Source organism: Apium graveolens, chromosome 10, assembly GCF_009905375.1.
Source record: "Apium graveolens cultivar Ventura chromosome 10, ASM990537v1, whole genome shotgun sequence".
Lineage (NCBI taxonomy): Eukaryota > Viridiplantae > Streptophyta > Magnoliopsida > Apiales > Apiaceae > Apium > Apium graveolens.
The window spans coordinates 210,747,239-210,774,535 of NC_133656.1; the positions used below are offsets into that span (position 1 = coordinate 210,747,239).

The 27,297-nt window shown below is 34.5% G+C and overlaps 3 protein-coding genes and 1 pseudogene across 3 annotated transcripts; 1 reads left to right on the forward strand and 3 right to left on the reverse strand.

The window, feature by feature from the left end:
- The first annotated feature begins 7,645 nt into the window (after positions 1-7,645).
- Positions 7,646-11,293, forward strand: LOC141693950 (vacuolar protein-sorting-associated protein 37 homolog 1). Its single transcript, XM_074499139.1, has 7 exons — positions 7,646-7,843; positions 8,918-9,139; positions 9,795-9,882; positions 10,370-10,409; positions 10,509-10,555; positions 10,664-10,784; positions 10,943-11,293. Exons 1-7 carry the CDS (start codon positions 7,827-7,829, stop codon positions 11,104-11,106), a joined length of 699 nt encoding a protein of 232 aa, XP_074355240.1. The 5' UTR covers positions 7,646-7,826; the 3' UTR covers positions 11,107-11,293.
- Positions 11,294-11,994: 701 nt separating this feature from the next.
- LOC141693161 (UDP-glycosyltransferase 73C25-like) lies at positions 11,995-14,618 on the reverse strand (annotated as a pseudogene).
- A 118-nt stretch (positions 14,619-14,736) lies between these two features.
- On the reverse strand, positions 14,737-18,012 carry LOC141693160 (uncharacterized). The gene is made up of 3 exons (XM_074498177.1): positions 17,700-18,012; positions 15,617-15,944; positions 14,737-15,139 (listed from the first exon to the last, which is right to left on the reverse strand). Exons 1-3 carry the CDS (start codon positions 17,915-17,917, stop codon positions 15,038-15,040), a joined length of 648 nt encoding a protein of 215 aa, XP_074354278.1. The 5' UTR covers positions 17,918-18,012; the 3' UTR covers positions 14,737-15,037.
- Positions 18,013-18,827: 815 nt separating this feature from the next.
- On the reverse strand, positions 18,828-26,403 carry LOC141693158 (threonine dehydratase 1 biosynthetic, chloroplastic-like). The gene is made up of 9 exons (XM_074498176.1): positions 25,856-26,403; positions 24,991-25,170; positions 24,583-24,852; positions 23,406-23,612; positions 22,573-22,821; positions 22,415-22,488; positions 22,022-22,139; positions 19,390-19,524; positions 18,828-19,260 (listed from the first exon to the last, which is right to left on the reverse strand). Exons 1-9 carry the CDS (start codon positions 26,285-26,287, stop codon positions 19,120-19,122), a joined length of 1,806 nt encoding a protein of 601 aa, XP_074354277.1. The 5' UTR covers positions 26,288-26,403; the 3' UTR covers positions 18,828-19,119.
- Positions 26,404-27,297: the final 894 nt, after the last annotated feature.

The following is a 27,297-nucleotide window of genomic DNA, read 5'->3' on the forward strand; positions in this document are numbered from 1 at the left end:
CAACACTTATAGTGTAAACCCTATGTCTGTGTTTATATATTACACAGTTACAAGATAATCGCTAATTGATATGGAATATAATTCTGCTTCCTAAAATATATCAATCAGTTATCTTTTCTTCCAAGTATTCCATTCTTCACAGAATTCCTTCTTCATGCATATCTCTTTTTACGTTTATCTTGATCTTCTTTCCTTTCAATCAGCCGCCTTCCTTATCTGAAAGTTTTCTTTAAGTCCTAATATTATCTTCTGATAAATATCTCCTGAACCTTAAGTACTGATAACTTAAGTTTTGACTTCAGTATAAGTGATGATTTCAGTTAAGTTCTGATTTGTCCTGTTCAAGTAAGATCTGAAAACTAAACACAAATCATATTAGACATGACATTATCAAATATATCTAACAAGTTCCACTAGAGAACTCAGAGATATCGATAAGTCAAAATTCACTAGAGAACTCTGAGATATCGACAAGGTAAATTTTGACTTGAGAACTCTGAGATATCGACAAGTCAAAAAGCCACTAGAGAACTAAGACTTATCGATAAGTCAAAGTGTAGATGTGAAGACTAGAGATCTCGACAAGCTGAAGACCTCTACAAGCCAAACTAAATATGGAGTGCTAGAGATCTCGATAAGCCTATACTTATTGAGATGTCAAGTGTTCTATATACCTAAACTGGAGATCTCGATGTATAGTCTCAAAGTACAAGGTTGCAGATCAGTTCAATATCCAAGATAAACAATCTACAAACAATCCAACAGCTGGATTGATAAGTCTACAAAAAAGCAGCTTGAAGAGTGTGCAAGATCAATGGCAAAGATTAACTGACAGAGGAAGATTAAAGTGAACACGGGATGCTAAAGATATGTTAATCCAGAAATGGAAGATCTGCTTTCTTATAAATAGAAATGACAAGTGACAGTTTAGAAAAGCTAATAGCATGTTTTATTATCCACTGTGTAAACCAGCAGTTAACTGAGTTATAAAGTTAACACTGGTCCTTAGTCAGTTGTAACAATTTAGATCAGATTTCTTATAACACTCTCAAGTAGAAGCTAAGCTCTTTATCAACAAAGAGCCTAGAAATTTTGTAGCAAAACAGTCTTAGTTTTAATATAAAATTAAGTGATTTTTGAAGATTTGTGTTCTTTATTTTTCTACAAGTTTAAATTCTGCATGAACACATTTCTCTACAAGAATCAATTTACTTTGTTCAACCATAAACATTCAAGAAAAGCTCAAAAACAGTAAAACACATTCACCCCCCACCCCTCTGTGTGTTATTCATTTCCTAACAATAGTTGATATTTAATATTCTTATTTGAATATTATATTATCTTGTGGGCTAATACCGTAACAACTAGTTCAACCCATCTTTTCTCTATACTTGTTGTTTTATGGATTGTCTTATTAGTTTTGTAGTGAGGTGAAGTGACGTGAGGTGATTTTCATTTGAAGACCCAAGTCCTATACGTACTAGCGGGGAGTTAGTAGTATTTGCACCGTGAAGAGGGGGAAAGACCCAATACCAGATCACTAAGATCCAAGACCGACAAAATCTAGGGAAGCCAAGTCCACACAAGGGTTCTACATCAACTTTGAAGAAATAGCGGGGAGTTATTGTCTAAGATAAGTTGTGTAGGTACTGTATTTATTTTGAGGTGGTGACCCTTGCGTTATGCACCAAGACAAATATTTGTAAGGGTGTAAAGGCTTCTCCGCCTACTAAAAGAGCGAGTTTATTATAAGGGAAAATCCCGAGTCCGGGAGAGGAGTTCGGGGACTGGACGTAGGGGTGAGCGAATCTATTAAAGGTTGCGCCATCGCGAACCAGGATAAAATCGCCGTATGGTATTTTCTTTCCTTGCACTTTATTTTCCGCACATATAAACTGCATAACCACTCGATAAAGTTTTAAAAAGGGATAAATTATTTTAAAATGGCATAATAATTTTTAAATTGGTAATTAAGTTATTCAACCCCCCTTCTAGCTTAATATAGCCCTTTTACGGGACCTATCACAATTTGCAGGTCGAGTTTGATTTAACTCAATTTATTCACTAATAGACTTGTACTCTACTTTTTTGGCATAATTATAAAATTAAATGATAGTTCTACTTTATTTAACAAAATTAGAACCTAATTTGATTGATAGTTACAATTCTTTATTTAACTCGGCTCATTTCAAGAATTAGATACATACCTCTAATATTAGTTTACATATATGCATGAACATTTTTTCCCGCTGATTTAAAGTGATCCACATCTCATTCGTAGACAGAATTGAAAATAAAATTTTGAAAAATTGGGATGGGCAACTTAAAAGTAAGGATTTTTTTTCTAGATTAAGACCGGGAACAGGAATAAAATTTTAGGGTCGGGTTATTATCTCTACATCACCATCTTTGTTTCTCGCTCGCAGAACACTATATTTAATTAATAAAAATTACATGTATATTAAATATTTTATCAAGAATAAATGCATGTAACATATATTACATTATTTTAAAGATCATAATCTTAAATATGAGTCTAGTATCCCTTATTGAAGGCCGTGACCACCAACTCGGGGGCTCAGGGGTTAATGAATACACATCCTTACGAGAAGTCGATAATACTAAGAGTGTATACGCCAATTCGGGTTATATACTAAATGTCGAGTTCTAACTCGACAATTAAGATCGCCGTGAATTCAAAACGACAATATTTATGCTTGCACCTTTGAAAACATTCGCAAACATGTATATATACTATATTGGTTCTTGTATAGTGTCATAGTTGCATTTGCAACACAAATATGCACAATGTAGTGCTCTATATGATTTATTAATTTAAAGAAATTTGGAAGATTTAAAAATGACAAGTTCTCTATTGCAGCAAATTACATTAAATAACCGGAGGTAGTTGTTATGTCACATTTTGGTATAGTTTAATAAATCTTAAATTTTTAATATTTAATATTAATTTATATTAATAATCATTGCATAATTCCCACGAAATATCCTTCATCTGAAAGGAGAGAGAAAGCGATCTCTATCTATTAATTACGAAAAATATTTCCAAACGATATCTTTCAAATTAGGAAAATATCACCATATCAAAAAAATACAAGATATAATTAGTAATTACCCACATTAACAAATTTTATTCTTAAAATTTGTCGGGGATAGCAAATTTCACAAAACAGCATGAACATGGTCTAATATAAATTAGATGCATCTTGGCAAAAAGGATCCACGCGAGACAAATTTAGACACTTTGTAAGCCAAACTCTTTTTTTCGTAAACATACCTAAAAACAACATATTCTTATGATTTACACTCTAATATTTCAGCACCCATTTGATTTAGAGTGTTACAAATATTCTCTTAAAACAGTCAAATATGATTGAATGTGTCGATCATGGATGTTAGGAATATGTGTATTAGTTTGATGATAAGTTAAGCAAAACACTTAAGTAGAAATCTAGTGTTTGTAGCCTCAACGGATAAGACCATCTTGGCTATCCATTCAAGGAGTAGCTTTACTTAGCAATAAGTTTAGTATTGTAGCACATTTCACTCTCTGGTTTCAAGCTGTAATTCTTAGATGTTGTTAGGAAATAATCAGTCATGTTGACTACTAATGGATGTACAAATAGGAGGGCTAATTGTAAATACTTCATGCCTTGTAATTTTGTATAAGTGAAGAAGTGTCAACGGATATTGAAGACCTTCAACGGATAAGAAACAAAGCTTCAACGGATGTCTCTAATGCTTCAACGGATAATATCCATCAACGGATAAGTGCTTCAACGGATAAAGACTTCAACTGATAATGCATCAACGGATAAAGCTTCAACGGATAAAGCCTCAACGGATAAGGCATCAACGGATGAAAGCTTCAACGGATGCTTAGTTCATTAACAGTTGATAGTGACAATTCACAAGCTGACAGAGGCACATGGGTTGACAGAGACATACTGGAATGTGGAAGCCTCTAGGAGGAATCAAAAAAATGCAGCATTTCCATTCTGATGCAAACAAGGAAGTATTCAAAGATTTACAGATTATCCTAGATTGCATTGGATAGAGAAATGAAGAAGAAACATGTGAAGAATCTTTTCAATTATATTTTACAGTTTGTCTTCACTTGTAAACTTGGTGATATATAAACCAAGTAGCATCTAGTAATTAGATATGAATTTTCCTGAGCTGTTTAGAAATATCAAAAGAGAAAATCATCTAGTTTGTACTAGGAAACAGCTGTGATTTAATTCTTTGAATCACAGATTTTCTGAAATAACACATCTCTGGTGGAACAACAAATCCACCAGAAAAGTTTTTAAGTTCTTTGTGCTCATTACATTTGTGTTTGAATATATATCTGTCTGCATCAGCTTCAAGCAATTCACACACATTTGATCACTCAAACACTTAGCCTTAGAAACTGCTCAAAACTTGAAAAAGTTTTGAGATTTACATTCAACCCCCCTTCTATAAATCTCATTGTTAGTCCACTGGGAATAACAATGGACAATTTTTTGTGTCACTTCATGTATCCTTTATTATATTAATAATCAGGGGGTTGTAATAATAGGTGTTAGGAATATATTGTAGATTTGATGATATGCTATAAAAATACCTTAGTAGATCTGATTAAGTATAATTGTAGCTTTCAACGGATAATATACTTTGTCATTCGTTGAAAGAGTAGCTTATGTTTAAATAGGTTTTGATATCACATTCCTGCATATTGTAATGTCTTAGAGAATAATAAGTTGCAGGATATTCTAAGTCATGTTAACTACTAAATTTATATGCAAAATATGTTGGCTAATTGTAAATATTAGATGCCTTGTAATCTTGCAAAAGTGAAATAAAGTTAACTGAAGATATTCTCAATGGATGTTCCACAAAGTTTCAACGAATGATCAACCAGACTCTCAACGGATGATCCAACAAAGTCTCAACGGATGATCCAACAGAGTTTCAACGAATGATCCAATTCAAAAAATAGTTGATAGTGGCTTGACAGTCACATGGGTTGATTGTATGCAAATGGAATGTGGCAGCCTATTAACAGGTTTTAGAGAACAAAGAAGCATTTTCACTTCCATGCTAACTTGAAGATAGTCAAAGATGCTGGATGGAGAAATGGAGCATCATGTAATTAGACTAAGACACTTTTGTCTTATTAGTTTATCTTTTTATCATGTAACTTGGTGATATATAAACCAAATGTAGCAAGTTGAAAATAAAGTAAGCAAGAGCTGGGAAATAGAAAAAGCTGTATCTGTTAAGAATTTCTCTGTTCTAAGTGTATCATACTTGTAAGCAGCTGTGTGCATTCTTGCATTACATAGTTCTCATAAATATATATCTCTGGTGGATAAGTTCAATCCATCAGAAAGTTTTTAATCCTTGTGTTTAATTACTTTGTGTTTTAATACATCTATATTTTCATTACGCACTCCTGCACATTAAAACACTGATATATTTATATTTGTGAGAAGTTTTTAAAATCGAAAAGAAACCAAAAATTACATTCAACCCCCCTTCTGCAATTCTAATTGTTAGATTGTTTGGGAATAATAATAGGCGTTTTGATTTGATGTGCATACTATTTTAGATCATGCAAATAGTTACGCTTTTTTTATAAGGAAAAAATATAAAACTTATGTATATTCAAATTTTAAAATGGATGATATGACTTATTTTTATAAAATATTCATTTTATTATTTTGACTAAGCTAATGAGGTACTAGTTATTGTGTTCAGATTTTAGTTTTGCTTTATTTTAAATATAATATTTATCCTTTTCGGTAATGTTTTATATTATAAATTTCTCCAATATATGTTATTTGTTAAAATAATTAATCAATTTTAATGTTGTTTATGTTAGGTCGGGATACTTACCTCTTTCATTTTTTCGACTTTGAGATAAATATACCTAAAAATAGTTTTAAAAATTATTTTAAAACGACACATAATGCAAGTTTATTTCATGAAATTTATATGTATATATGAGGAATACTAGGGATGCACAAAAAACTCATTCGGACGAGCTTTTCAAAAATCAGATTGGGCTTCCTAAAAATATGAGGCCCATTTTAGGCCTGTGAGCCGGACCGGACGAGCTGAATTTTATCTGGGCTACTTTTATATAATAAATATTATTTTATATTTCATGTATCGACGTATGAGTAGTTTAGGCGTCCAAAAAAATTATATTTCGAATTATATTAGAGTAATTTAAATACAGATACAAATAGTTATTTTTTGATATAATAATATATACATAATTATAATTATAGAATGATGTGTCATGTGAGGTGATTTTGTGCCAATACGGGAGTGTCATATATGATGGTTGTTGACCATTTATTGGGTTAATGAGCCTTTAATGACTGATTGTGTCATATTATGAGAATTTGTATCTAACCAAAGTTATCGTCTGGTTAGATCTTATTTTATTTTAATGTCGTGTTTTATATAGATTCGTTTTTTATGTTTTAATATATTTTTTCCTTGTTTCATTAGTCTTATTTTCAGGATAATGGGAAGAGGTTCTACTTTATTTCTTTTTTCAGACTTCATATCACAAAAGCTTACGAAATCTTACGAGGGATCTTGAAGCACAAAACAGTTTAGGTTCAAATTGATGATACGAGAGATTCTTACAACTATCGAAAGACACTAGTCATTATTAGTTTTTGTATAAAATGTGAGTTATAGAGAACACTCTTTTTGCTCCCTAAGTTTTTTTCCATTGGGGTTTACTCTTGTGAGGTTTTAACGAGACTTTTTTTGTGGGTTATCAATTTCATACATTAAGGTTTTATTGTCTAAATGTTCGGAGGCAACTTGCATGTCTTTCAGTAAGATGATGAACTTTGTCTTCAGAAGATATGTTTTTTTGTATTTCGAAGTTTTATCAATCAAATTATTTCATTCTTGACAAAAAAAATTTATAATTATTTAATATAGTTATATAAAAGATTATGCGCATAACCAAAATTTAGTATGTTCATGTAATATATAATAATAAATTGGAGTTTGGAGCCCGGTTAAAAAAGCCAGAACCTTGACAGTTTGTTCCTCAAAAAACTATCATGACTGCCCGCCTGAGTACCCGCTTGATTAACTTAGTTAGTTGTAATAGTATAATATATTTTTAAACAATAAATTAAAAATGTTGTATATTATTTAATTTTTTTATAAAAAATTCAGTTTTTTTATCCGGGTTTTTTAAAAAGCCCGGACTTTTATTCGGGACGAACCAGACTTTTATCCGAACATTTTTAAACGGAACTTTTATCCGGGCATTTTTAAATTCAAATTTTTATAAGGTTTCGGGCCAGGCCGAATTTTTAAGAAAAAGGCAGTCCGTTTAAGGCCCTCAAGCTGGGCCGAACCGAATCGGACTTTTTCCGGATCGGGTTTTTCTGGCTTTTTTCGGATTGGAATGGATCGAAATTCAGGTTTCGAATTTTTGAATACATTAAAGGAGTACATATCACTCATTCACGAGAAAATAATAATAAAAATTAATAATATAACGATAACTAAGTATTTTGGAAAGATTATTGAAACCATTTCTTTTTTATAAATATGACTTGTAAACTTGCAAATAAATATCAGTTCTAATAAATTCTTATAGGCGTGAGCGAGGATTCTGGGCCCTTGAATATAAATAAGTTTTATTTTCTCCTGTCAAAAAAAGAAAGAAAAAGAAAACAAAGTTGTTTGGTTTTGGATTAAGCAAAGGCTTCGCTGATATCTAAATTGTTAGACTGCAATCTGTTTCCTTTGCTGCGAGTTTCGATAATCCTCTAATCATCATGTTCAAGTCTTTCTGGTAACCATTTGAAACCCAATTGTTAGTATTTACCTATTTATGTGAAATTTCTTACATAATTGCATCGCTGACTTTTATTTTCACTCGTGCTTGATATAACTTGTTTCATTGATTGTGGTTTTTTATGCATATAAATCCATATTTAAAAAATTTAATTCACCTTCCGGTGTCTTGTTAACTAATACGGTTAATATCGCTGTGTACATAGAGAGAGATGTAATTAATTGAATGGTAAAAGAAAAGCTTTAGATGGAGTAAATTAATTGATAAAAAACTAATTAGAAAACGGATTTAATTGTAAGTTAACTATGGACTTCTTGATGCAGGATCTCGATTTCGGGCTTATAGTGTAAGTAGATTAGATTGAGAAAAAGTAACAGAAGGTGAGGGTTCAGTGCTCAAAAAAAGAAGAAGTAAAGGTAGTCCTCCAACAACAAAAATAATGCTCGACATAATGTAATTATAATTACATAGCCTACCTCCAACAATCATGATTAAATACGTCTGTAGCGTTCTTGGGAAGATTCTATCGAAATGATATTAACGATGTTTAGATTTATATGCTTGAACGCTTGGACTCTATTCATTGAATTTGTCCTAATCTGAATCAGGAGCATTGATCAAACTCTATAATTCATTATTTTCTATATCCTTCATGCAAATATTGGAATTTATGGACTGAAAAGACTCAGTGTCTTCTGGAATACCTTTTAAAAATTTCCTAGGGTTTGCATCAGTTATAAGAAAATATATGAGTGTCAAAAGATGAAACTTAAGCATAGAAAAATGTCTTAAATACAAATAAATGTAGTACAGAAAATGTAACAGTATCTGCTCAAATGCTAACTACTAAGGTCTTAGGGGCAGTGCGGATTTGTATAAATTTGTGAGAAAGAACAAGTAAAATTAAATATAACGTTATCAGCAAACAAGCAATTTTCATAAATCCATGTAAGTAAGCTTTACTGAAACAAGTACTTGATAGACAAATCTGCACAATGCATAAGTTTTGCACTCCTTGTGAAAGAAAGCCTAGATCCTGGTTTTAGAGTTTCTTAACCCTACTGATCTCAGGGGTTCTCAAGAACAAGAAGCTCAGCCGAGACCTCAAGAAATCCCTACAGACTCATGGTATCCTCCATCTGTACTTGGCTCTCAAAATTCTTCTCGGCCTGGAACACCTAATAGCAGCTCTTCAAGCAGCTTCACAGCCAGGCCTGGTGATAGGCCACAATCTCTCTCTCCTGTTTCACCTGCTGAGGCTGCAAGCATTATTGTCTATTTAAAGGACAAGAGGTATTTTTTTCATTGGTATTTCCTTATGCACTTTCTATGGTTAAACTAATGCCTAACCTACCAAATACATTCTTATAGGATTATAGGATATCAATTCAGTTGTAAATTTTTAAGTAATAGAGCATTACGATCAGCTTAGGCAGCCAAACCAGTTTATAGTTACTTGCAGAGTGATTCCTTGTTATCTATATAAGTGAGTGCATATTACGAAGTGTGCTAACAATTTACAGACCGAGATGTTTTGTTTAATTTAAGTGGTTATCTTTTATTAATATAAATTGGAAGCAGTATTAGGGAACAGTCTCAGTTTCAAGCTACTGTTATATTGGTATCAGAGCCCTTTCCTGCATCAAACATCTTTTGAAAATCTCAATCACAATTCCATTCGTGGTTTTTATATTTAGAAATAAAAAAATTAATCTGGCACCAGTGACTAGAAAGGCAACCACCATAGCTATGGAAAATACAATCCGATCTTTATCTCTACTTCTCTCGTCTATAACTCTGCCCTTCTTTTATTCCCCTTCTTCCTCTATTCTATTTCTTCTCTATTGTTATTAATTGCAGTGGCTCAGTTTCAAGCTACCGTATTTCTTACTTCCCTACAATTATTTAGTTACCCATAAAATGTTTATTTGTGCTTTTCCTAACCCAGTGTTGATGAATTACGGAGACTCTTGGCTGACAAAGATGCTTATCATCAGTTATTACTATCGCTTGACATGGTCAGAACTCAAAACCATGTAAGTTGCAATCTTACCTTAACCAGTGTACATTGCTGATTATATGTTCGCTATGCGCCTGTATTTCCTCTTAATTTTTCCAAGAATTAGAACTATCCAACTTCATCTTTTGGATCCTAGATATAGTCTTATTTTCTCTTGCTGCTCGAGTTCCAACATCTCAGTACCACTGTGTATTATCAACAGAATTAATGCTAAATCCTGTTAGCCGACAAATGATCCTACGAGCCAATCAAAAGAAGTCCCTTCTGGGATGTGGTTTTGCTTGAGTTGTGTTGGTCTAAGATTAGTTTTGTTATCCTTTTGACTTGCTATTTTTAACACTTGTAATAACTAATGAAATTACTGTCATGGACAGCATATATATATATATATATATATATATAAATAATCTGCAACTATTGCAGTTAGCTTCCACAATGATAGGTAACTATCTGCAACTATTGCAATTTTCTAACCATTGAATTTTTTTCTTCTCCGGTGATAGGTAAGGGATGAACTTAAAAATGAAACTCTGCAGCTTGCAAGTGAGTCTGATATTATTTGTTACAGTAATGTTGCATTATTGTTCGGACTGTAAACCAAAAAATACAAAAGAAGTAAATCTATTGATCTTTAATTGACAGGGAATAATCTGGAAAAAGAATCTTATCTGATGGAGTTACAGAATCAGGTGATTTTCTCAACTGTCTGCTAAGATATAATGGCCTAAAGTCTTATAAACCTAATCTCTGAATTAAATGTATGGCCTTCTGTTTTCTGTATCATTCTCGGTATACAGTGCCGAATTATCAGAACAACTGAACTGGCAACTGCTCAAGAGAAGCTGAACGAACTCGAGAGACAAAAGGCAGAGATCATGAAGTTTTATTCTCCAGCATCCCTGCTCCATCAGATTCAAGGTAAATAATATAATATTATTATATATAATAACGTCCAGATCATTGGTCATGACGTTTGACCTATGGCTGTTTAGCGGGAGAGCTATGGAGGATTGTATAAGGGTTAAGTAGAAATTTCTGTCACGATTTTAGGCTGAACTTTTGTTTTTCATGCGCAGTGGATTTGAATAACATAGAGGAAGAATCCGAAACCCTCCACAAACAGCTTCTTTATAAAGAATGTGATCTCCCAGTTTTTGTGCAGAAGTATAAAAAGTTGCGAAATACATATCATAAGCGCTCCCTCATGCATCTTGCTGCTAAGACATCTTTGATAGGATGAAACAGTGAGCATGCATGAAATGTAAAAGAGACAGCTGGATTTGTAAAAAATAACATAAAACATGCACTGGGGAGGTCTTTTGTTTCAAAATGTAATATTGTGAGATATTTTCACTTTTAACTGCCCCACTACGAACTATAGGTCTTGTACTTATGTCGATATATATTTGTACGTTAACTTGTTTATATCTCTACATTTTCCGCCCTTGCAAGGTAATATTATTTTAGAGTTGGAAGGATCGTGTGTATTCTGACTGACTTCCAGGCGAGTTCAAACTACATGTAATTTAAGATATTCGTGCTCAGATATTTAGATGAAAAGAGGTATATAGACGATATCACACCGAATAAAAACATAGCGATGGAGGCTTGCTATTACAGTAGTGCAACAATGTTGAGCTAAAAGAAGATACTCCCTCCATCTCATGAAAAGTAATATATATATATAATTTAATGAGACCCACTGGGAGTAATATTTTTCTGCAGTGGAAGTAGGTTCGGAGTGTTGGAGAAGAAAGAACATCTCCAACTAAAACTTTAACTTCATCTTCAAATATTGACCACTTTTATTTCATATTACTAATCTCTCCTACCATTACTCTAAACATATTTTTAAACATAATATAATAAAGAACACACGTATAAAGATATATATAATAAAAGTATATAGATAGATGAAGTATGTAATATAATAAAGAAATAGAATATGCGTCATTAATATATCTAATATTTTATATGAATAGTGTAGCTCTATATTTGAAAATGAAGATGAAGTTACTTCAAATATAGAGATTAAGTTGTCCCTTGTTGGAAATGTTTTTATGAGATTTTAATTTAAAATTTTAAAAAGAGTGATACTTTTAAAGTGATCATTGGAAATGTCGTGGTATAGAGCATACTGATTAGTTGCATGTTTGAAAGTGACAGGATATAAACAAACAATTATAAGAACTGATGGCTCTATCTATGCATTTGCCTGTCCCATAATTTCTTGAATCAGGAGAACAGCCTTCATCCATTGCCCTTTTCGCCAGGTCTTTCTCTTCATCCATTGTACTCTCTAGCTCTTTCTCTTCTTTCCATTGCTTCATCGCTATTGTCCATTAATCTTTCTGCAACCAATATAAGATCTTCTCTCTTTACCAAAACTCTCACCTGCTCTTCTTCTCCAAAATACAGTAGGCAGCTCTGTACCAACACGAACTTACACCACTAGAGCCTCATTGACAAACTGCTCCGCAAACAATGGCCGTGTTAGCAAAGGGATGCCAGTACAAATACCTTCAAGTGTAGAATTCCAGCCACAATGTGTTAAGAACCCTCCGATAGCTGTATGTGACAATATTATAACTTGTGGTGCCCAACCCCATATTATTAGCCCTCTGCCTCTAATTCGTTCTTCAAATTTTTCTTCCGAAATCCACTTGTCAAATTCTTCTGTTTTGTATCTGTTATGCCCGCTTTCGGCCATGGGCCCTAAACAGGTCCCTATGGGTATACTAAATAGCTGGACTCTCGTGTGTGGGCTAGAACCATGAATTTATATGACTTGGGCCAGCACATGCGGGCTGGGCTCGTAACATGCAAGCTGGGTTCACATGCGGGCTGGGCTCGTAACATGCGAGCTGGGTTCACATGCGAGCTGGGCTCATGACATGAGAGCTGGGCTCAAATATGCGAGCTGGGCTCAAGTGATGACATGAGAGCTGGGCTCAAACATGCGAGCTGGGCTTAAGTGAGGACATGCGAGCTGGGCTCACACATGTAAGGTGAGCTCACATTTGTCATTTGGGCTCTCATATGCGAGCTGAGCTCGGTTGTGCCCACGCGAGGTGGGCTCAGGTGCCTTCATGCGAGGTGGGCTTAGCTGCCCACACGCGGGCTGAGCTCATGAGCCCACATCTTATAGAAACAGAGGTAACATTATATTTATTGTTTGAAGGCGGTGCGGGCCGAGGTGACCAGGCCGGGCCGCATCGAAAGACTTTGTGTGCAACATGGAAAGTGACTCATAGATGACTGAGTTGCTCGTAGATTTCGGGGTCGACACGGGTTGTTCCTACAATCACGGGAAGGATTGCGGAGATGCCGCGAGATTGTAGGAAGCGTGTGGAGCCGATCGAGATTTACGTGACTAATTGGCTGAAGGCCTGACTTTATCGTGGGCTTGGGCTGCACGGGCTGAAGAGTCCTAATCCTAGCCTACGTGACTTGTTCCCCAAGAACTACGTGAGTCTTGATCCCTATAAATAGGGTACGTAGGCACTTGTATGAGACATGAGTCGACACTTGACAGAGAATAACAAACCCTATTCTTTCTTAAGGAGTCCACATACAAGTTCAGCCACCACCAAACAACCTTCCTCCGCCCTCAAACACCGTCCTTGATCTTTGTTTCGCCCATTAACCTCCACAACATTGTTATACGAAATTCTCCCTATAACAGTATCTTACACACCGGATGAAAGGCCGATTTAATTCTTCCAATCCGAGCCAGAGTTCTATTAACTGGGAAGTTGCCAGCTTTGCTATGCTTCCCAAACACACGTATAGCACAGACCTTGGCTCCTGGCCACCTAACCAATTTAAACAATCATTTACATCGATAGAAAGCCTTGTCGCCTCTCTCGACCTTGTCAGATATGTGCTAATTACTTAACGAAACAGGTCCCATGCACCAAACTTTTTTACCCTTTGCTTTTGCATACTCTTTGATATACTCGGGTTCTAGCCCCTCAAAAGAGTTGGCAACAATCCCAAATGCCTTATTTTCGGATTCTATAATATTCTCGCAAAAGCCAGCCATAGCAGCTGTCTGTTGAGGTGTCTTTTGAGTTGAGTTTGAAGTATTCACCAGAAGGATGATCTTTGCTTTAGTTAGTTGGACCTTATCAGGGAGTCCAGGCACAACAAAGCGTTCAGTATCAGATTCAACTTTTCAAATAGTACCCGTAGCATGACAATTGCTGCATAAAAAGCGCCAGATAAGTTAATTGTTGAGAGCATGTCAAAATTTTCACACCCTTTCGGCAGCCCAAATTCCTCACTAGGGAATTATAGTCCAGCACTGCGAATTTTGAGTCCAGACTGGACAGCACGAGATATAGTTGATTGAAACCGAAGAGCATTAACAGGAGTAGACTCAGTGATCACCGTTAGGCCAATGAGCCGGAGAAGTCTACCATGGGGATTGTATGACCTTGAGCCATTAAAGGAAACAAAGATAAAATGAAGGTCCTCATGAGCTAGATTAGCCATGACAACTCTGAAGCAGTTTTTTCACAGTATGCTGTACTTGTACAGTTGTTCTGGTATGTAAGAGGCCAAACCGGGTGTAAAAGGTCCGTGGCTTATCTATCATCTGGAGGATTATGAGGTTGTAAAAGCTAGCACTTGCTTCAAGTTCTTAGCCTCCCTGAATTAACCACTAGTGTAGTGGACACATTTGGATTCATCCTACAAATTATGCAAGTAGGCACACCTATCAATACCAGTCCTCCCAAGTAAACTTGAGAGTGTTTCTTCTAAATTAATTCCCAAAAAAAAAATCATCCTTGCAAGTTACAAAGGGTGGTCCCTACTAAAATAAAACTTTTCCACAAAGAAATCACAATAAAATCTAAAGATATAGTAATGGGTAAAAGAAGTTGCAAGCATACCACACCGCTACAGTTTTTTAAGTCCTACTTGTACACTTTATACATCAAAGTTCTCCATATATTAAAGTTTAGCCATCAATTCATGCTTTATAAAACATCCATAAGATTATCCTTTCAATTTTGTATATAAGATAAAAGTTTTTCAGATTTTGTACATACGATCAACTTTTTTGCAGAGATAAAATTATTGCATATTAACTTATTACAAATCACTACATGCACTAATTCTACAGGAAGAAAACATATTCAAAGGAGCAGAATGGAACCACTTCTCTACTTCGCAGGTTGTTCCCCGTGCAAGTTGATAATTTCTTTGTCCCAATTAAGTCCATTCATTTGACGACCAAAAGGAACAATGAGGTTGTAGCGGAAAACCTGCACTCAAAACAATAATAAGCATTTTTTATAAACATATACAGAGCTCGTATTTTATCTAGAGACCTTAATATGCTAAGCAGAGCACACTAATAGAATTAACTAAATTAAACCTTTTACTATATACCGATAGATCACATATACACTTTAGTCTAAAATCTGCAAAAGAAGATTAAGAAATCCCGTGTGTGTCGAGCAACTTGTTTAAATTTGGAGTTGTTGGCTTATAATTGGTCATACATCTCCTCGTATGAAAGAAAGAATGAATGACAAACCATGGGGTCGAAATAATAATAATAATAAATAATAATAATAATAGCAATAATAATAATAATAATAATCGACCACAAAAATTAAAACTCTAGGTGCATTTCTTACATTCGCATTCCTGGCTATGAATATAGATGAAAATACTCAATTTGACCAGCAAAGAGGGAAAAAGTTTAAGTGCAGCATCCAATCAAGACCAACACTGACCTTATTATTGATATCACGCAATCTTTGCTTTAAAACCTCAGATCTCTCTATCCATTTAGGCTCATTTTCCAGTTTACATGTCCATGCATTCTTAAGGGCCGCTCTCCATCCTACAATCCCATTTGTAATTTCTTTGTTGAGTTCAACCCACTCCGGCAAACACTTGTTTTTTGACAAGATCCTGTACAAGGTGTCATCAGCAGGATCTGCATGGGGATTTGAACTTAGATCCAGCGGTTTACCTTTGCCAGGTAAGTTCTCAAATTGACCTTCTTCCATTGAATGCCAAATTCGTTGCTCAACAACATTGATAATATCAGTTTCAGATCTGTCCAAATAATTCGCGGATCTTTATCAAATTTCAGATAAGTCGCAACATCCACCAAATACCATGTGCTCTACACTAATCATATTCCCAGTAAATAGTAATTAACAGCAATTTCCAATGGAATATCAGATTATTAGTAAATAGTAAGGCTTCGTACATTATACCCTCCTTTATGTTGGGTATGTTTGGTTGCTTGGTTAAGTCGTAGCAATTTACAATGGAATATCTATTTATTGACTTAATTATGGTTCCTTTTTCATTGTTGCTAATTTTTTGAGCTTGAACTATGGACTAATTGATTTCTTTGTGTATGAAATGTTCAAACTACTGCAACCAAATGCCACAGTAGTTCTTCATTCTCTTCAACAAATCATCTATTCTATTGGACACTATACACACGCTAGATTTTTTGTATAAAAGATTGCACACATGCTTATCATCCATTTTATACATTTTTTAGAAGCATACTGGTCTGTTCATTTATATACGAGTTCTGCAATCAAGCTAAACTACTGACACTTAAACTATTGTATGAAAACAATATTCATTCTTATATAATTTAATTTTTATTTTATGTAATCTCGAACTAATATTTCAATTTATATTAAGATAAGAAGTTATTTTTTTTAAGTAAACAACTCTCTTTTTTCTCTCAACGCCGCCTCTCTCTAGAACACCATAGCTAGTGTGGTGGGGCTTTCACCGGTTTATCTGGTGGAAAGCCCCAAATCCTTTTACTTGTTTTGTTAATTTTGTTTCCTTCAATAATCTTCCTCTTAGACCATCTCCAACCCAACTCTAAAAATGTAGTTTTACACCATTTTGGTATAAAACTCCTCTCCAACCCAACTCAAAAAATTACATCATTTTGGTGTCACACTAAAAGTTACACCAAATTTGGTGTCACGCCAAATTTTTAGAGTTTTGTATATTCCCATGTTGTTTTTGTACTCCTTTACTAAAAACAAATTTGTTCCATTTGTATCCAACCACTTTATAACTTTTAACTTTACTTTTGTACTTTAGTAATAAAATAACCTATATAGTACAAGAATGGTGTAAAATTTAGTGTTAGTAGGCTGGAGTTAAATTTGAAAATAGTGTAGTTTTTACACTATCTTGGTGTAAAAATTACACCAAAATAGTGTAATGGGTTGGAGATGCTCTTAGGAGAAAGATTTCTAGCCGAAAGCTTCAACCGGGGTCTATAGAATTCGAGAGTTAACCGCCTATCTTGTGGCTCGGACGGTTAAATCTATTTTTTTTGAATTTTTGTTAGTTTCGGTTTGTTTTTATTTCGGTTTTCGGCTTGTATTTTTAGGTTGTTTTCTCTACTTGGTGAAAGGTTTGTTTTTCGCTTTTTGATTGTATGCGGGGTCTTAATTTAGTCTTAATTTAGTGATGAAATTTTGTATGGAATCTCAATTCTGGTCGATAACTCAAACGATAGCTCCATCGGGGCATGACGAAGAGGGTACTAGTAATTCATGATTGGGTACTTGTATTTGTATATACATTATCTTCAAATATTGTTTAACTAACTCTTCATAAGAACGTGCAATTACAATTTACTGTTTCTTCGACTCGATCATTGGTGTAGAAGTCGTGTGGCCTTTTTTATTAAATTAACACTTTGTTCTTAAAAAAAGATAAGAAAGTAACACCACCAAATGATACCACTGGAACATGGCAATATATAGAAAAAGCTTGATCCTAGCTCAAGAATTAATCAAATAAGTATATTATAATATATACCTGACGGCGTTACGTTGGCCACGTAGCTCAGGTGGAAGTTTACGGTCATTAACCGCATCTATCACACCGGAAAGACGGTCGTTAACGTTCTTTTTAGGCTTATTTGACGACGAGGAGGAGCAGGCCCTCAGTCCCAACACTCGCGAGAATAAGAAGCCTTCTTCTACCGTTGATTTATGTATTGATCGGACGGCTGCGGTGATTCGACGATTTGCCATGCCCCTTCACCTTCGCTCACTGAGTTAAGCTCAATATATTTCAATTTTCATAAACAATTGGGGGCGACGTGTCCTTTTATTTACCGTACAGCTAGACATTAAATTCTTTCTGAGAGACCAGTGATATTTGCCGCCATACAACTGAATTTTGTCACCCGGGCCATAATGATCTCACCCTCACAATTTCTTTAATTTTCATTCTTCTCACAGTGAAATTAATATTATTTTAACTGAAATTTATTTATATTTTATAATTGATTTTTTAAGGGTATATTATTAATTATATGTAACCACTAAAATATATTTTTCATTTCATTATTTCTGTAAAAATTTAATTATGATATACAATTAAAATTTAGTCGATTTCGGCAGGAAGAAAATTTAAAATGTAAAATTATTTGAAAAGTATCTAAAATGGATGATTAAGTACTACTTATTTTATCGGAACAACACTTGTAATTCGGTCCGAGCGATTCAAATTTAATTGAATTGAGTCGAGCCTCCTAATTTACCTAATTGAGTCTAAACCTCTGTCAAAATTCAAATCATTTAATTTGACGAGTCAAGTCTAGCCACTCGTTCCAAACAAACTGATTTTAACAAATCAGGCAAGCGGATTCATTTAATTTTATGTTTAATCGAATTTAAAACGCTACCCGAACTCGGTAATGCTGACCGAACTCAAGCTCGTTTAATCATCCACTATTCTGCCAAAATCTTAATCATCATATCACTGTCTAACCGTTCAGATTAGAGCATTGTAATACGTACCTCTCTTTCAAATTTCTGCAAGTACACCAGCTAATATCTTGACATTTATATAAAAAAAATTATATAAAGTGAAATAACAAATAATTAAAAGGAACAAATTGCAACTCTCAAATTTCAAGATAACAAAGTCTTGATTAGTAAAAAAAAGGATGCAAGCTCTTTTATTTACAAGATTCCCAAAAGAGTTGCCAGACCACTCCTTAGCTATACAGAGTCTGGATCAAATAAGCAACACATTGCAACATTTACTAATGCAAAGATTCAACAACTGTTGCGGTAGCTCAAGTACAACCTAATCAGGTGAATACATCCAAGATGAGGGAAACATAAGGGTATACAGCTAGTTATACATTCTCCCTGCCTGATATTACAAGACAATCTTGCTCTTATTCTTAAATACAAATGTGACTATTCAACTAAACTTGCTATAATCATCGCATGAGAAGTTGGAATGCATAGTTGCTTGTTTCTTCCATATAACTGTATCCAAGTTCATTGGCACGACTGTGGAACTCCTCCATTTCAGAGATCGGAATTTGAAAACCAACTAAAACATTCGCACCTGATTCTCCCTTTCGAGTTTAATAGAGGGTAGACACACAATTTATAGTTAGCAGGAACAGGATTGTACATTGGACATAGTGCAAACAACAAATGTAAAAAATTTAAATGTCTGAAACTATACATGTCTGAAACTATACCTGTGCACGATAATGGAACAAGCTAATGTTCCAAGTCGGACTAAATGCATCTAGAAATTTCTTCAAAGCACCAGGCCTCTCAGGAAAAACAAACCTACATAGAAGCTCATTCTGAACATCTGATCGGGCCCCCATCTGGAGAAGATACATTGTGAAAAGATATAAACAAATTATCAAAATATAAAAAAAGTTATACAACCGATTAACTGGATCCAAGAATGTGATGAACATCTTTAAACTTTAAACTTGTTAATCTTCATCAACGTTGCATACCATTTTCTCTGAATTCAGTCCAAACTCAGTCTTGTTCTTGTACACCGCAAACAATAAAAAAATAAATGCATAACATACAGGTAGAAGAAGTAAAAGATCATATACCAGTTCAAGGTCTACTTATTTTATTGTCTGCTTTTCTTTCAGAATACTCGTAGTAGAACGCTTTTAGGAAAAAGTTCGGAAAAAGATGAATAATCATGACCAGAGCTGAGGAAAAGTAAGCTTTCATATACTGACAGACATAGACCCACTTTCTGCAGATAATTCACAACTGCTCCTGCATCTATATACCTATTTCATATAGTTTTTCAATTGGATTCATTATAATTGATAAAACAGTCACGTCTTGTTCTACTTGGAAAACAGCTGGACCTAATATGTAATACCCAACCTAAATTATTAAATTTCGAATATTTACTTTTTGGATTAAAAGTATAAATTTATTAATTTATTATTTTTGCTCAAATTTAATCTATTTGATGGGGGGGGGGGAATTACTTTAAGGCTAATGTCTGATATAATATAAATTCATGAACCAAAATAGTCCATATTGCTAACTTGGCAAGCAGTTAGGTTGCTTAAGTTTAATTTATTTTTTATTTATTTATTTAGGTGGTGCTATCCAACAATAGATATTGGGACCTATGCGAGGATATTTTAGGCGGGTTACTAGTTTTGTTATCATCAAGTGAAGCACTAATCCATTTCCAAAAGGTGGACAATTAATTGATATAATAAGTCATGCATGTAAGTAAGGGAGGATATAGATATATTAATTTATTAATAAGCTAAAAGGGTAAAGGAAAGGAAGTAAATTAGAAGAAACTAGAGAGTGTACAAACACTTGGGATTAATATAAAATATTAATATACTGTGTGTATCAAGGCGGTGCAAGAGGCTATAAATAGTGATACCCCCTTCCATTTCCTTTACATGCTTAGCAACTAGTACCAACGAGAGAATCAGGACCTTAATAAGAGCTTGGCATATTATAAAGAAGCGAAAACGAACCCATAACTACAAGGTGAGCTCTACTAAATATTTTATTCAAATAATAACTTTTTTTAAAAAATTAAGTTGTATAGTTTATGTGTAATTGTTACTACCTCCGTCCCCCTCATTTCTTTACAGTTTTTTTCACATGTTTGACACGCATTTTAAGGCAACTATAAAGTATACTTCCGTAATTTATTTTTAAAATTTTCTTTTTTTGTATAAAAGTTTGAACATTATATTTTTATTCAGAAGAAAAAAAATTAAAAAAAAATATGCAACTACATTTAATAAGAGCATTAAAGTGCGTGCCGAGCCCCCGTCCCCCAATGTAAAGAATTGGGGGGACGGAGGGAGTATATGCTTATCGAGGCATGCACGCGTTCCTAAATCAGGCTTATAGATGTTGATACTTAAGATGTTAAAATAAGTTAATTTATAATGAAGAGTCATAATAAGGTAAATTAATATTTAAGAGAATATGAGGTGGAAATCCTGCAGGAGGTCAGTAAATGCTTACTTTGTCATCCACTTTAATGGTCGTCAATATATTTACTCTCATATTTAAATTCTTATTTAGAAATAGTAGAATAATATTTTATCTCTTTGGGCCCTGGTCAAAGATGGTTCATATCAGCTGAGCGAACATAGGGCTCCGTCAGGTCCCGGTATGACATCTTTGACACGCCACGTCTAGTTATAGTCAGGAGTTGGCTGTACTAGACGAAGTGCTTTTGGTTGTCGTGTACTGCATGACTTATGAAAGGAGTGGATAAGGTAAAGACTGACGAGTCTATTTCGCGGGGGTATAAGGAAGAGCTAATGAACTCTTTTGACATTAAGTGTTCTTAAAACGTTTATTATTCATGGTACTCGTCCTGGAGCTCATGAGCTTACTCAACCTTCTAGGGTTGACAGATTTCTTTTAATTTAATATTTCAGGTGGACAAGATTTTGTGGACCCTCGTGAATGTAGCTAGTGACTGGCAGGAAAATCAGAAGACTTGTACCCTTTTGTTTCGTCAAGTTAAATGTTATGTAACTTTTGACTAGACTGTATCAACTTTAGAGGTGTAATAATATTATGTTAACTTTCGGGTTGTAAATAAATGTTTAGTTGTGTGTTTGCGGTAGTGCGCCAACACGGGTTCATACAGGCCCGGGTTTAGGACGTTACATAAAAGATTGACCAAGTTGTTTTAACAACTTTGACAGGCAAAAAGCAGCAAAACTAAACAAAAAATAGAGGAAAAAACTGTGACTTGTTTTTTTTGAGCGGACATTTACTATTTTTTTATAAAAACTGATCGCAAACACTTGTGAAATAATGCAGCTTGGATTTAAGAAAAGGTAGAGAACTTACCAAATGACGCAAATGATCTTTGACCAGGTCATTGTTTGTTAGATTAATAGTTCGAAGTTGAGATGATTCCATTCTCTCCACCATAGCATTAAGATCTGATTTTATGTGTACACCAACACTGCAGATAATATGGGGAAATGATATCATATGGTTCACATTTTACAACTAGCATTTTTAATCTTTTTAACTACAGTATATTTTTCAGAAAGCTTTCAATACAAGCAAATGGAGGTCCTGGATACAAAGAGAAATCATCTTTACAAGAAAATGTTAATATTAATACTCTTATGATCATATGATTCATGAACATTAGAAATCTAGGGATGAACTGTTTCAGAATGCAGGTACTTAAATTTTAGCAATTATTCAACAATAAAGTTTGAGAAATCTTGCCTGTACAATACTAGGGCTTCTTCCTTATCGGAAACATATCTGTATCTGAACTCGGTTATATTCATGGGTCCAACCTGCCAACTACAAACTTTTAGTAAAAAAAAAGACAAGTTTATATGAAATAAAGAGGTCCAGAGAAATGCTATTAAAGTATGCACATTTTCAGAAAATTTTTTAAAGCTTCCACGCTCCTCAGGCAAAAAGGTTGCAAGAACAGCCTCTCGTTGTCTACCAATATCAGCAAGTTCAGTTACCAATCTCAACCTATCAAAGTTCATATTTGCCCCACTGGCAATAGCAACTACATTAGCATCCTTAAGGTTGTGATATTTGCAGTATGCTTCAGCTCCAGCAAGAGCAAGAGCCCCAGCTGGTTCCAGAATGCTCCTATTCTCCTCGAACATGTCCTGTAACACATATATTAAGATTTTCAAACCAAGAACTCCGTATCCTAATTGGCAGTTAAACAAATGATGTTAAATCTGGACTTTAATGGAAAAACTTCATTTAGTCTAAACAAGTAATAATCAGATCTATATACATGTGAACACTGTACATTATCAGCTGATTGAGGGAATCAAAGTGACCAGTATCATGGATGTGGCCAACAAGGATAAGAAGAGTATTATGAGGTCAATTTGGAAGTGTTAAATTTAACATCAAACTGATAAGAAGTGTGAGTTGAACAAAACCAGCCCACAACCTTTGTAGGTAGGATAAAAATTGCAACCATTTCGTATTTCTAATAAGGATCGAGTAAGTTAAATATTTGCAAGTAATTAAGAAAATTCCAAGAACTAATAAGTTTGCCTGGACCAGAGTTGAGCAACTAAATGTATATAAGAAAATATATTTCTTTAGTTGCAATGCACCAAAAAGTCTCTTTTGCATCCCCGTAAGGGAATATGCGTCTGCAGACATTACTACTTCATTTTCGTGTAGAGCATAATATAGGAAAGAGGAGACTTCGGGACTCCAACAAATAACTCACCTTTATCGATGCACAGATAGCATCACGGGTAACAAGAACCACCCCATCTAGAAGTTCCCTGCAAAGGCGGAACGTCTCTTCACCGACCACTTTCACAGCAACACCATCTGCAAAACCTCCTACTTCATCCAGTGTTACTCTCCTACCATGATGTAATGACAAGGCCATTGCATTTGCATCAGATGGCTCAACTCCAATTATCTTGACCTGTGTCATAAGTTTACAAGATAATGCTACTCAGGAAAGTAAATGATCTTACTAATAAAAGATGATGACATCTATAAATCTCAGTAACATTGATTGTAAATCATAACACAAGGTGGTTAATGCTTACTGTGAATTCTCATGGCTGGTAAACCCCCTCCTCTTTATTAACTCTTGGAAATCAGAATTAACTACTAATAGCGCAAGTTCATAAGCTTTTCCACAGAAGCAATAAAGTATAAATACGTCCTCAAAAGAATGTCTTTGGACTCAAAATTACCACTAAAACATACGTAAGCAAAGAACTTATAGAACACTACGTGAAAGGATTGGCAGGTCATGTTAGCTGAATAGCTAGAATCATTTTCTTAAAAGAGTTCATCACATCCTTCAGAGACATAATTGTTTACATTTCATTTGAGATGAAGAACAACACAAACATAACTACATGTTTCCAAACGATACAAATGAGATCTATGGAAATGAAAGAATTATTGGTTTGCATACTTTTAGTAGAGACTTTCACAAATCGGTAAACTACAAGTAGGACCAATTAGCATCTAGGTAAGCACCAATAAAGCAACACACATGCCATATACCACAAGTGTGAAACTGGACAGAGTTTTAAGACCCAACCTTCCTTTTTGAGTCATTAGTAGATAACAAATACCTCATTCAAATGTCAAAGTTTTCCAAACAGTTATATTACATGTAAAGGCATCACATGATGAAATTAACATCATTTAATAGCAACCATCCACTTGATTATTTATATGTTTGCGCAGCGTAAGTATTCATGTTGTAGTTTCTATATTTGTATAATTAAAGTGAATGGTATATTACTACAGGGACAGCTGATGGCACAAAAAAAATCAGAATAGTAGGCATCCCTAAAATATATTTTATGGTGAGTAAGGTTGCTTCTACAACAGTCGGTGCAAGTAAATTAAATACTAAAGAACTGTCAACTGACCTCTGGTGAAACCCTTTTCACGAAGGCTGCTATACCAGCTATCAACCCACCACCCCCCACCGGCACAAATATAGCATGTATTGGACCTTTCATTTGACGCACAATCTCCATACCGGTAGTTCCTTGACCGATGATAACATCTGGATCATCAAATGGAGCAACAAATGTTCGCCCCTCTTCCTTGGCCCTATTTAAAGCATATGCTTGTGCTTCATCGTATGAGTCCCCGACAAGAACAACTGTTGCACCCAATCTCTCAACTGACTTCCACTAAAAATGTTGTAGCAAAAATAAGTGTATTGTAATACTGCAATATCATTGTATAGCATATATAACAGCTAGAATATGACCATGCAAGGATTTAACTAAAAAACATAACAGGATATTACTAATACAAACAAGACCAACCTTAATTTCTGGAGTAGTGACTGGCATAGCAATTACAGCGTTACAACCCAGCTTCTGGGCAGACAATGCAACACCTTGGGCATGATTTCCAGCTGATGAGCAGATAACGCCTTTTTTCAATTGATCCTTTGGAATTTTAGCCATCATGTTATAAGCCCCTCGAAGTTTAAAGGAGAAAACCTGCACCAGATTGATATGTAAGGTGTCAATGAAATAGCATCGATAATCAATTAAAATAATCATCAATCCGATCTGGGTGAATTATGGTAAAGAATAAAAATAATCACAAATAAAATTATTCACCACTAGAGTTCCATATTGGTCCTACGTTTACTAAAAGGTGCCAATAAGGAAAAAATACAATGTGCAACTTATTGCGGTCTCTATTCAACATGATTATCTATATCCCTGGAGTTGGGGCAGGGAAGTCTAAAAGCAGAAAAAAGAAATGGGCATAAATAAGGTACAATCATCTATTTAAAATGAAATCCATGCGGCATCCAAAGTACTTGTAATAAACTAAAAACCAATACAAATCAAAGTTGCAAATGCTCAACTTGCATAAATATATTTAACTGACAATATCGAATTGTTAAGCTAAATAAATTGAATTTGCAGGTATACAGCAAGAAACATGGATACATTTTACAATGAGAAACCTTATAAACCAAATAAAACTCCAAAATCTGAACTAATCGGAACAATTAATCACAATCCTCTTCGGTATCTTCAATAAATGTATCAAGCATACTTCAATAATGCATCAAGTAGACATGAATTCAGCATTTAACCAACTAACATTAAGAAAAATCGTAAACAAAATTAACGAAATGAAGATACAGAATTGGGGACAAAGATATCATACAGGCTGAAGGTCCTCCCTCTTGAGCCAGAAATTAACGCCTAATCTAGCCGAAAGCTTCGACGCAAGGTCTAGAGGCGTTTCGTAAGCAACATCATAGACCTTGGAAGAAAAAATATTAGTAAGATACTCCATAGCATTGAGAGGACCAGGTGTAACCTTATGGTCGGGTACAGCACCAACCATACCGGCCTCGTATTGTAGAGATGAAGGTGAAACTTTTAGCAATGGAGGAGCTGTTATGCTTTGCGGCGGCGCGGTGACGGCGACCGGCCGCTCCGTGGAGATTTTTGCGATAGTTTTGAATGAATTGTGTTTTTTAAGGTTTGTGAATGTGGCGGTGGCATTTGAATTGTGTTTAGTTTGGAGATGGAGGTGATTGAGGCGGTGGAGGTGAGATTGGTGAGGAGGCGTCGAGAAACATATGGCCTCCATTGCAATTGCAATTGTTGTGTGCGTGTCAGAGAGAGAGAGAGGGAGATAATAGAGAGAGAGAGAGAGAGAGAGAGAGAGAGAGGTGCGGCGGCTGAAGGAGGGCGCGAGGAGGGTTGTTGTTTTAACGGTCTGCGAAATGTGTAATTAATGCGTGTGAAGTTTCTCTGTTAGCTTGGTACGTGTGGTTATTGGCCCAATAAGGTTTCCCCACGTCGACTGTTAGTATTCCTTTTTTGTATTTTTCCGCAATTTTTTTGTATAGTTTTTTTCACTCGTAGATCATCGATCAAATACCATAATGAGAGACAGGAATACTAGAATACAGGAAATATGGGCTACGAATTTTAGAAAATTGCACTATACAAAAAGCCTATTCCCTATGGCCCATTTTTTTAAAAATTATTACACAAATGAGATAGTGTGAATTAACATGAGTGTATCATATAAAATGTATGGTTATAATAATCTTAAATATATACTCCCTCAATCTCTTCCAATTGTTTACATTTTTGAGAAAGTGTCCGCCACGTATTTTAAGATGCATACAAAATATAGTTATGTAACTTATTTTTACAATTTTCTTTTTCTGAATAAAAGTTGAATGTTTTAATTTTTATTCAGAAAAACAAAATTATAAAAAAAATTAATATAACTATACCTTATATGCACCTTAAAATACGTGTCGGACACTTTCTAAAAAACATAAACAATTGAAAAGCACGGGAGTATTATAAATGAAAGATTTATTCTTTTTGAAACATCCAAAACCAAGGAGGTCACATAAACGGAGGGAGCATATTTTTTTAAAAAAGTTTAACCAAAAACATAATTTTATAATTTTCCACGTGAATACATGGGAAGAATAATGCGTATCTAATTTTTTCAAAAAAAATAATGCGTATCTAATCATTTAATCCACAAAAGCGTTTGGTCGGCATTTGTCCTATTTGCTTGTAATATATTTGCTCTGGTCCAAAAAACCAACCTAAAGGCAGGCATTTAGCCATTTA

Bases quoted from the DNA above. Each gene is read 5' to 3' on its own strand.
- LOC141693950 (XM_074499139.1), top strand. The intron at 9,140-9,794 runs GTATTTTTTTCA...TTCCTAACCCAG, and splicing joins GTCTATTTAAAGGACAAGAG to TGTTGATGAATTACGGAGAC. The intron at 10,410-10,508 runs GTGAGTCTGATA...TTTAATTGACAG, and splicing joins TGAAACTCTGCAGCTTGCAA to GGAATAATCTGGAAAAAGAA.
- LOC141693160 (XM_074498177.1), bottom strand. From the start codon at position 17,917: ATGGCAAATCGTCGAATCACCGCAGCCGTCCGATCAATACATAAATCA. The intron at 15,945-17,699 runs GTATATATTATA...TTATTTGGACAG, and splicing joins GGCCAACGTAACGCCGTCAG to ATCTGAAACTGATATTATCA. The intron at 15,140-15,616 runs GTCAGTGTTGGT...TTTTGAGTGCAG, and splicing joins TGCGTGATATCAATAATAAG to GTTTTCCGCTACAACCTCAT.
- LOC141693158 (XM_074498176.1), bottom strand. From the start codon at position 26,287: ATGGAGGCCATATGTTTCTCGACGCCTCCTCACCAATCTCACCTCCAC. The intron at 22,822-23,405 runs GTGAGTTATTTG...TATGTGTTACAG, and splicing joins CTATCTGTGCATCGATAAAG to GACATGTTCGAGGAGAATAG. The intron at 19,525-22,021 runs GTAAGTTCTCTA...TATCTTCTCCAG, and splicing joins AAGATCATTTGCGTCATTTG to ATGGGGGCCCGATCAGATGT.